Below are 10,908 nucleotides of genomic sequence, written 5' to 3'. Positions count from 1 at the left end.
ACATTTTAAAATTTGTTTAAAGGAAAAATGACATTGATTGGTTAAAACGATAGTGAAGTTCTCTCTGGAAAGTTTTTAAAATGTTTGTTATTAATCTCTTCAACTCATATCCCCAGGCCAATGGGTTTTGGGGTCTGAAGAAACGTTGTAAAGCTAAGCATTTTATGTACGCGAAACCCAGGGTAACCTCATAGATTGGCCATATCTATCTATCTATCTATTTATCTATCTATCTATTTATCTATCTATCTATCTACCTACCTATCTACCTACCTACCTATCTATCCAAGGAGCCGTCCTCCGGAACAACTTTTGTAATCTCCCAAGGAGGTCTTTTAACCTAAAGAAAGATCATGAAGCTGAAGAACCGAGGAGTCATGTAGTAACATCAATAATTTTTTATTTGCATAAATAAAATTTATACGAACATTTGACTCGGGTTTTCTGGAGCCTTAATATCAGTGATCATCAGTGATTAATCCAATCTAAAACTTCATCCGATCATGTCAAGTCAAAACTACTCTGAATCTTTTCTATTACCTTTCTACTGGAATTCACAGGTTTTTGCAAATCTGGATTTTCATTCTTTTCTACAAATCGTTTCTCCACTTTCAATCTTCTTTTGCCACTTTTGTACTTTGTCATCGACATGTACAATTTTTCTAATGTGAATTGAATTAAAATAAATACAATTTTTAGCTCATTCTTGGAACAGTGAACCTGGAAGCACATATACCTCCCTACACAACTCCTTGTCAGTGGATTTGGTAAGTGGAAACTGAAAGAAGCCTGTATGTATGTATGTATATATTTATGTGTGTCTTTGTGCCTATGTTTGTCCCTCCCTTACCATCACTTGACAACCGATGTTGGTGTGTTTACATCCTGGAACTTGGTGGTTCAGCAAAAGAAACTAATAAAATAAGTACTAAGCTTACAAAGAATTAGTCCAGGAGTTGATTTCTTTGACTAAAATCCCTTTAAGGCAATGCTCCAACAGTCAAATGACTCTTATTCATCATAGTTCTCCAGGCCATGACAGATGAATTCAAAACTGGATGCCCATGGGAAATATTATATGCTGATGATTTTGCTCTTATTGCAAAATCTGAAGCAGAATTGGAGAAAAAGTTCTGGGTTTGGAAGCAAAACCTAGAATCAAAGGGCTTTAAAGTTAACTTAGCTAAGATTAAAGTTGTTATAAGTGAGAAAGGAGATAAGATTCTTATTCCAGCTGGTAAATGGCCCTGCTCAATATGTAGGAAAGGAGCGGGATGTAATTCTATTTGCTGCACCAAGTGTAAACTATAGATACATAAGAGAAGCAGTAGAATCATGGGTAGGTTATCAGATAAGGTCGCTTTCATGTGTGGCAGATGCGTAGGAATAATAAGTGCTAAGCATATGAGGGACTTAAACTCTCTCAAATGCCCAGGAGGCTCTCTTGTGCTATTTAGGTGACTAGTGGTGGGTATGTGCATGAGTAGGTGTGTGGATGATGGTATGGGTGCTGGGAAGTGGTCAGTGCTAGTGTGTGCAGGGTGGTGTGATATGCACGGTGTAGTGTGTTATGGTGTGGTGTGGTGGATGCTCTGAAAGTATTGTTTTTAGAATAAAAATAGGATACAGGAAGTTCAGAAAACTACTACCTCCAAAGATAGGCATACCCTTAAAATGTGACAAGGCTGGCCCTTTGAATTACAGGTACAACTCATTTTTACCAGCTGAGAGGACTGGAGCAATGTGAAATAAAGTGCCTTGCTCAAGGACACAATGCACCACCAGGAAATGAACTCGTGATGTAATGACTGTGAGCCTACCCACTAAGCTAAGCACCTTTACAGCAGTGAAATGTAACCATTACTATGACAATATAATAAAATGTATCATAAGCAATAAACAATATCACAGTATTATGACCCACGTATGTTACAGTATACAGTGTCACATGGTAGAACAGTCCTTTCTACAGCTCAGCCTTCAGACTGTGTAGAAACCTGTCCAATAGACTGTACCTGTAAATGAAAAAAAGTCCAGCTTTGTTACACTGTGTCACACTGATTCTACACAATCTCCATTTACCCAAATTCACTTAAAGGCTTGGATTGACCCAAGACCTTGGTAAAAGCACTTGCCCAAGATGCCATGCAAGTGGGACCAAACTCAATCCCATATGGTTGTGAAGTGAACTTCTTAACCACCCAGCTATACTTGCATCTACACACAACTACTGAACTACATGCTCTGTCTGTCTGTCTCTCTCTTTCTTTCTTTCTCTCTCTCTCTCTCTCTATATATATATATATAGAGAGAGAGAGACAGACAGACACAGAGAGATAGATAGATATGATGAAGAATGACCCCACTTCAGTTATAAATGACCATAGGATTGCACCTAGAAAGTTTCTCTCTGAGGCACAAGTCCAGGCATGTTTGTTTATGCAAGACCAGCAGTCGCCCATGCATACCACCCTCCCCTCTTCATGTCACCAATGTTGTCCAAGGGAAGGGTAAAGGGTGATACAGCTTGGTTACCAGTGACATCACAACTCATTTCTACAGCTGAGTGAACTGGAGCAACATGAAATAGTGTCTTGCTCAAGAACACAACACACAACCTGGTCCAAGGATCAAACTCACTACCTCATCATTGTGAGCCCAATACTCTAACCACTGAGCCATGCACCTTCACTATATATATATATAAATATATATATATATATATATATATATATATATATATATATATATATATATATATATATATATATATATATATATATATATATATATATATATATATATATATATATATATATATAAACAATTGTGAGTATTTATATATTCTGGATGATCACCTCATCACCACTGACATATGTTGCTTGTATTGCATAACTTTTATGTGGTGTGGAATAAACAATGTTCATTTATGGAAACAATTGTAATATAGGTTTGACTTGTATGATTATATACACAAGTAAGCACAAAAGTGCAAGACAAGGTGGAAAAACTAGCACTCAAATGCCAAAAATGGTAGAGCAGAATACTATTTTGTTATAGCGTTGGCTTTCCCCCCATGGTCTTCACAGCCCCTTTCCACCGTCCTACTCCCCACTGAGACTAGCAAGGTTTATGTAGTTGATGTTCTTCTTGAATAACTGCAAGGAAAAACATAAAGATGGAGGGGGTTCCAGGGGAATGATATTCTAGGAAGAAAGGGCTGTGTGTTGTGATTAGTGTGGGTTCTGGGAGATGGAGAGACGCAATTTGGAAGAAAGAGGAACATGTGAATCAGGTGGACCTGTGCAGAAGTATTATACAATCAGCCACCTCAGAGGACAGATACCACTGTGAAATTGACATAGAGAAGAGGAAGAAGCAATCTGGTTATGAAGCAGAGGTTGGAACGTATTGGTAAATGACTTCATGACACTCAACTCAGATGGTGGGAGGGATTTTATGAAATTTTGGTTGTTTGTAAGAGTTGTTGCAGCACTGCCCCAGCAAAAGAAGTAATATTCCTTTGTGAGTCCAATGTAAGCTTTGTATAGGTTTAGTTAAACTTTGTAACTACTGTCGTAAAGGATGTATTGTTTAAAGTATTATACGTATTATACACATACACAGATATGTCTCTGTGGGTTGTTTCATTGGTTTTATTTTCACTAGGCCAAGGAAAGATCTTCAGTTCAGGTGAGAAAAGTTGAAAGTAAATAGGCTTTCATGCTTTTCCTAGAAGCATTTAGTGGCATAATTGAAGTGAAATAGCTTTAATTGGGAAGGAAACCACACTGTAGTCTTACTTTATCTAGAACTTATTGTTTTGTTTGTCTCTATAACATTATTTTGATTTAAAATTTTTGTGACTCAGATTTTATAAATTCTCATAAGAAAGAGGGGGGGAGAAGAAGAGGGAGAGGGAGAGAGTTAAATATTAGGTTGCGAAAAAAGTCCGGTTGCATTTTAAGATAGAAAAGAAACAAAAGCCTCTTCTATCTTAGTTGATATATTTAACCAAAATAATATTTCCTCTTATTATTGATAATATAATTACATCTATTTGACAAATTGTTGATCCCTTGGGTGTAAAATTCTTCAGGTTTCAAAGCAAAGAAACAGTCAATATCATTTTTAACCTCTTCACAATTAATAAACTGTTTTCTCGCAAATTATTTTGCAAAGATGATTGTCAAATGGAGCAAGGCCAGGAGAATAAGGAGGATGAGGCAACACTTCCATATTTAGTGCCATAACCTTTTCCTGGGTGACTTGGGCAATATGTTGTCTTGTATTATATTTAAGAGCAATACCCTTTCAATTTACAAATGATGGGAACTTTTTCTGCCATCTTTTGTGCAATGTTTTGTTTTGGTTTCATGATGATGATCATCATCATCATAATTTAATGTCTGTGTTACATGCTAGCATGGAACATAGACATTAAACACTTTATTTTAGAGGACACCCCTCATATCCCACTGAACACAGAGCATAACTTTTTGGGGGATGTAGTCCTGGTTTGGGGATGGATTTTCCTTTTCATTCGTTACTCTTTACTCTTTTACTTGTTTCAGTCATTTGACTGCGGCCATGCTGGAGCACCGCCTTTAGTCGAGAAAATCGACTCCAGGACTTATTCTTTGTAAGCCTAGTACTTATTCTATCGGTCTCTTTTTGCCGAACCGCTAAGTTACGGAGATGTAAACACACCAGCATTGGTTGTCAAGCGATGGTGGGGGGGACAAACACAGACACACAAACACACACACATATACATATATACGACGGGCTTCTTTCAGTTTCCATCTACCAAATCCACTCAAGGCTTTGGTCGGCCCAAGGCTATAGTAGAAGACACTTGCCCAAGGTGCCACGCAGTGGGACTGAACCCGGAACCATGTGGTTGGTAAGCAAGCTACTTACCACACAGCCTGCTTTTGTTGGCTATGATTATAAAAAAAAAATTACTTTTCATCATTTGTGATGATTCTATTCAGGAAGGATTCAGCAACAAGTCTATACTTCAATGATGAGCAGAGAACAACTTTTTGATTAAAGTGAGAAGCAGTTAGATAACAGGATTCACTGTCCAAATGTACACACTTTTCCAAATTCACAAAAGTGTCTTATGATCGAAGTGTGACTTGAATTGAACTCTTTTTCTAATTATTGAACAGTTGATTTTGGATTTGCCTCAAGTACAATTTTCAGAATCTCAATATCAACAGAACTTGGCTGTCCAGCTGAGGGAAATATGCAAGAGAAAAATTTCCCAAGTGAAATTGGCCAAACCATCGTTGGCAAACAGAGCTTCATTTTCATAGACAGAACAAATAATTTCTTGTCGCTTTTATTGCTGAAAAGCCCCTTTTGAATTCACACATCGTGCAATGTCTGATATAAACTCATTTTCTGAGGGTAAAATCAGTAAGACTTTAACAACCATAGCATTATCTACAAAGATAGAAAAAAACATTAGAATGTAAAAATTAATGCCGTAAATGTTGAAAAAGTACTCTCAAAGTGACCTTGTCAAAATGCGAAGAGACTTTCTTTCCAACTTAATAAAATAGATATGGATGGTAGAGGTAGCAGAAGAGTAACAATGGCCGATTTTGGGGTATAATGTACCAGTTTCACTTTCTCAGATTAACTGTTATCAGTTTGTTTAGTGGTCGGGGAAGACTGTTTTTATTGACGCTATAATGCCACCAGCTTGTCATAGGACATATATGATTTATTGTTGTTTAAGGTGGGGAGATGCGATTGTATCAGATTATTTAGAATTTTGTTATTGTATTGTTTTCACATGATACGAAGACTTACCAGTTTAGTTCATCTACTTTCAATTCTCCGTTAAATTTGTCAACCATTGTAATTTGTTGCGTCAGTTTCACAGCAGTTAGACCCTTACGTAGGATATGTATCCTTGTTTATATACAATTAAAAATAATCGTCCAAGTACCAACAGGATAATTTTCTATAAGTACCAAGTCTAACAGACTTTCGGGATAGTTATCACTACTTCATGGGAAAGGAAAGGGGCATTTGGGAGGCTTTTGAAAAATATATTCCAGTGTTTCGTTCTACAGAAATTACGATTTCATTTCCCCGTGAGGAAGTACTTGCTTGATGTAATATGTTGGGAGCACTGATTCTGATCCAATGAAAATTTGATAAAGAATGCATATTGGATAAAAATCCAAGCAAGTAGAGTCTGGTGTTTGCCTGAGGGATGTGTGTTGTCATTGAGTTCAGAGCTGTCCAGTTGTTATCTACAGAATCAATGCATATACCGAAGAACGTCTTATGGTGGAAGTTGACAACGTGAAATATCTCCACTGGAAGAGGTCAACAGATTGAAGGCCACCGGAGGTATGTTTGGTTTGACCAGATGCAAAGAAATGTTTCTTTGAAGCAGCACGATGTAGACGGGTTGACACACTGCTCGATAATATAGGAAATAAATTGCTCGTGGATCAATAATATGCCCTTGCAATCGGTAGTAATATGATGGAATAGAAATACTGTCACGTGTATTTCGATTACTATGTTGTGAACAACCACTGTAGGAATTTCACCATTCCTCCTATCAAGCACCCTGAGACACGCGCAAAGAATTGAACGTGTTTGGTAACATGCCAAGAAAAACGAAGCGAATTAATTGTACATCTAAAGAACTTTTCAACAGTTAACTTGAAAGAATTTGAATGCCATGTAAACATAGTTGTGGTGGAGCATATTAAAAGATTTATTGCTATTCTAGAACAATATGTTCTGTAATTGTTCATTTATTTTATGGATCTGCTGTTTCCTTATCAAATTAGATTGATTTGCCGTTATTATTGTAGTCAAGTATTGACCAAAAATTTCCTTCATTTGTTGAAAATAATTAGTTATAACAATATTGTCTTCCTTTGTTCAAAATTTTGTTGCGAAAGCAGAATTGTTGTTATTGAAATAATTCTTTTGCGAAACTAAAGCTACTTTCCGCAACCTTCAGTTTAGGTATTTCATTTTATCTGTAAATATTATTAATTGAATCATTTCTATTATTTAATTTCACGATGCCTCTGTGCTGTAATTAAAAAAAAAACTCTTAGCCAAATCTTATAACGTCACTCACCTGCACGAAACAACAAACAATAAAAACAGATCTCCACAATAAAAGACAGCTACACTTTCCCATCTCAAATAATAGCAGTAAAAAAATCTAAATTGCACCAAAAAATATCCCGTAGCCGCCAAAGTTTGAGAAAGTAGGTCACCCAACAATAACAGTTATATAAGATAATACTTAATTTCTTATTATACTCCACAGTTCCGAAATCAAAACATGTAGCATCGATTTTTTGCCTTTATTTTTCCAATGTGAATAAATGAATTACCAGTAATGTACTAAAATTGAATCAAACTGACCTTATACTTATTTAACAGAAATTATTATCAAATACTGAGCTTCTAAAATATCGAACAGAATATTCACCTAATGACCTTCCCTAAAAATCGTTTCTTTCACGAAATTTTTGTTTTTAATCTTTTTGTTGCTCATGTCTTATCCTACAGGCACACAATCTACAAATGAACGCCAATTTCAGCAACATCAGACATTTATTAAGTCATCAGACATAAAATCTAGACAACAGCTTACAGGAAACGCATTTACTCTAATACAATGTTCTGTTCTTTGTATGACAGAATAAAAATATCAAATTGTAACGTCCTTTGTATTCGTAACAAAGTGTTCGCTCATGCTTGTAGCTGTTTCTATATAATAAGAATAAACTAAATAGATTTTACTGCGTTTGAATCTCTCATGTCCTTCAGAAAAAAATGACATTGCAATTCAAAACCAATATCCTATTATATAACTGAGACATTGCTTCTAGATAAAGAATGTTATATAACACTTTCATTACCTAGAAAACTGCGATAGCGTGGTAGTTAGTATTCAATGAACCGTGTTTACAATATGCCTTAAAATCTCTTTTGGCATGTTTGAATTTATTTAGCTAGTGTCTTTGGAAAAGTCTCGAATGTCACAATTTGTTAGTATCTTCACCGAAATATTTATCATCTTCCATCCGTTATTCAGTATAAAATACTTTCTACACAATTTCGTCACATTGAATCTCGAAAATAACTAAGATTTGAAATAAAATCCGTATATTTGCTACTTTAACTTTCTAATTCTATCGAAGACTACTATGACCCAACGAGTCGCTCGACTTGTTAGAAAAAGTAGTCAAGTCTCCCTCAAATTACATCCCACCGTGCTAATAAAAATAAGAATTTTAAATATGTTTGTCTTAGATAACATTATACTTTAGAAAGTGCAATAACAGACGAAATGGTCATGACTGGAATATCTTAATTACACAGGTATTCTCGATCAGAGTTGACCTGAAATTAAACTACTGGGGTATTTGGAACTGCTACTCCAATCTGATTGCGAACTGAAATTTGTAACATAATTCGTTCTGTCGAGTTATTGTTTTGTTTTATACAAGTATTTAATTTTTTTTTATATATATTAATATAAACTGGCCTACAGATAGAGACGATTTGGTTTTATTTTATATTCGTAAAACACTAAATTTATTTAAATTTTAATCAAAATAAGTTTGGCAGAATATTTAGCTACGGCGCTTTACATTCTGAGTTCAAATCCCTCTAACGTCATCTTGGTCTGTCAATCATCTGGAGTCGAGAAAATAGAATATCACATCTCAGCTACTATACCCTCCCCATAATTTGTGGCCTTCAGAGGTCGATAATTATTTTTATTATTTTATCGACCCCCAGCAGAGTTTGAACGCAGTTTTATGTATTGATGTAGTTAATCGAATGTTTCATGTCCTAAAATAGGCCGTCTGTCATGCCCATTGAGATATCTTCATTATTGAATATTATTTGGTGGGGTGGGATGAAATACCAATAAATGCATTTTATAACTTTAAAAAAAAAACGAAAACCTACAAATTATTGAATAATATCAGCATAAATTATAAATTGTTCAAGTTTATGATTTTTCAACACTACACAATTATTTTAAAATGTTCGGATTTAATTTGATATTTTTAAAGTTTAACGGACCTCTCCACTAATTGGTTTTAATTAAGTACTTGGTAGTACATTGTCAAATTTAGTTATGTCCCTTTATGTTCTGCATTGAATTCTTACAGAGGGGACGACCTTGCCTTTCAACTTAGCGTATTGTTAAAATAAAATATCAGTGAAATACTAGGGATGACTGAATCATTACATCCTTCCTTCCAAATATGTGCTTTTGTAAGAATTTTTGATAATGCAAAAAAAAAACTATGTCGATATACGTATTCAATGTGGCACACTACTGTTAAAATTAATTCAGATCTAGTCATTTCATATATCTAGGTCACTATATAAATATAAATAAATATATATATATACACTGGGTAAACTTTAACTTAATTTCCATATATTATTAAATTACGAAATTTATTTTGAATTTAAATAAAATCAATGAAAGTCGGCAGTAGATTTTAATGTTGGCGAGAAAATATTATTTACTGCGGATCTATATTAGCTGTGTTGGAAGTCAGCTGGAAGTGATGTATCGACGACAACCATTCGTGGATTCATCACTATTTTGTTTAGAGGTCTTACAGTCGTGATGGGCATAACTATTGAATACAAATAATTCTAGTAGATCTTTACTATATATTCACTAATGAACAACAGTATAAAATGTCGCAACACTATTTTATTCCTCTTGCAACAAATTAATCAACTCACCAGCTTATATGGTAGAGGAAGTAAAGGACCAATCAGAAAGCGTTTTACACTGACAGCTTGGCAGTACGTAGACGGAAGACATTTTGTGCACGAGGTGTTCAGTGTGTTGTGGGCAAAATGTTGTACCTGGAAGATTATCTGGAAGGTAGGTTCAGGCCCATGCCAACACCTCCTCCTGCTCTCGTCCTACAGTGCCTTGACGATCGGCTAGCACCGTCATCTCTCTTATTTGTTTCAATAAAATATTACCTCTACAGACTAATATCTGCTTCTCGTCCTTTTTGCAGTGATTGAGAATTTGCCCATGGAGATGCGAGACCGCCTGACCGAAATGAGGGAGATGGATCTGCAAGTACAGAGTAAGTCACACACACACATACATCACACTCTCACCATCTAGACCATGTATGACTCAGTTGGTGTGTGGCGCCGCCGTTGCTCAAAACTTTGATACTATTGTGTAAAACTGACAAGCAGGTGCTGTAGTAATTGCGGAAGCTTTAGTGGACTGATCAGCGCTGATTTCTCTCACTTCATACTTGTCTATCTTCCTCTAATTCTATATACACACTACAGTGTTGGCGATACTGTCCCTTGTCTATCTCTCGCTCTGGTCACTTGTGTCCCGCTAAAATACTCATACGACCGTGTTGCGTGCATGTTGTGATAATGTGAAAGTAAGCTAGCAAGAATCTGGAATGATCACGTGGAGAGCTGTGATGACGGAGGAGGAGGTGGTAGGTGTACGGTAGCGCACTGCTTTGTGATAGCGTGGTGGTGGCAGTGGTAGGACAATTAAAGACCACTTCTCCAACGGAACATTTCTTACTACTGCTGTAACGTATATATATATATATATATATATATATATATATATAATACACACACATACATACATATATATATATATGATGTGAATCTGCTGCATATATTATGCAACCCTATTATATGCATTGCAGATTTACAGATGTTTTAGACTTTTTCATTGCATATGTATATATATGTATATATACTTTATTTAAAAGCAGCAGAAATATAACAAAAAAACCGTTACTCTGAGTTTCACGTTCCCGTTCATCGGACAAGATAGTAATTCACACTGGCATTTGTGTCTAAGTGTATGTATATATT

At 35.5% G+C, this 10,908-nt stretch overlaps 2 protein-coding genes across 5 annotated transcripts in view; both read left to right on the top strand.

Moving 5' to 3' along the window:
- The first annotated feature begins 1,035 nt into the window (after nucleotides 1-1,035).
- Nucleotides 1,036-5,374, top strand: LOC149136229 (uncharacterized). The gene is made up of 2 exons (XM_089350121.1): nucleotides 1,036-1,237; nucleotides 5,178-5,374. The coding sequence occupies exons 1-2, from the start codon at nucleotides 1,036-1,038 to the stop codon at nucleotides 5,372-5,374; spliced, it is 399 nt and encodes a 132-aa protein (XP_089206247.1).
- Nucleotides 5,375-9,836: 4,462 nt separating this feature from the next.
- Nucleotides 9,837-10,908, top strand: part of LOC106871167 (inhibitor of growth protein 3) — a 37,403-nt gene continuing 36,331 nt past the window's right edge. For all 4 annotated transcript variants that reach the window (XM_089351431.1, XM_052967469.2, XM_052967468.2 and 1 more), the window contains exons 1-2: nucleotides 9,837-9,922; nucleotides 10,065-10,136. In XM_089351431.1, coding sequence (XP_089207557.1) covers nucleotides 9,895-9,922; nucleotides 10,065-10,136 — 100 coding nt within the window. In that variant the 5' untranslated portion in view covers nucleotides 9,837-9,894. The remainder of the gene's footprint in view (nucleotides 9,923-10,064; nucleotides 10,137-10,908) is intronic.

Source organism: Octopus bimaculoides, chromosome 4, assembly GCF_046866305.1.
Source record: "Octopus bimaculoides isolate indiv1 chromosome 4, ASM4686630v1, whole genome shotgun sequence".
Classification (NCBI taxonomy): domain Eukaryota; kingdom Metazoa; phylum Mollusca; class Cephalopoda; order Octopoda; family Octopodidae; genus Octopus; species Octopus bimaculoides.
Note: the sequence above shows the minus strand (reverse complement) of the source record. Positions and strands in the feature narration are given on the sequence as shown.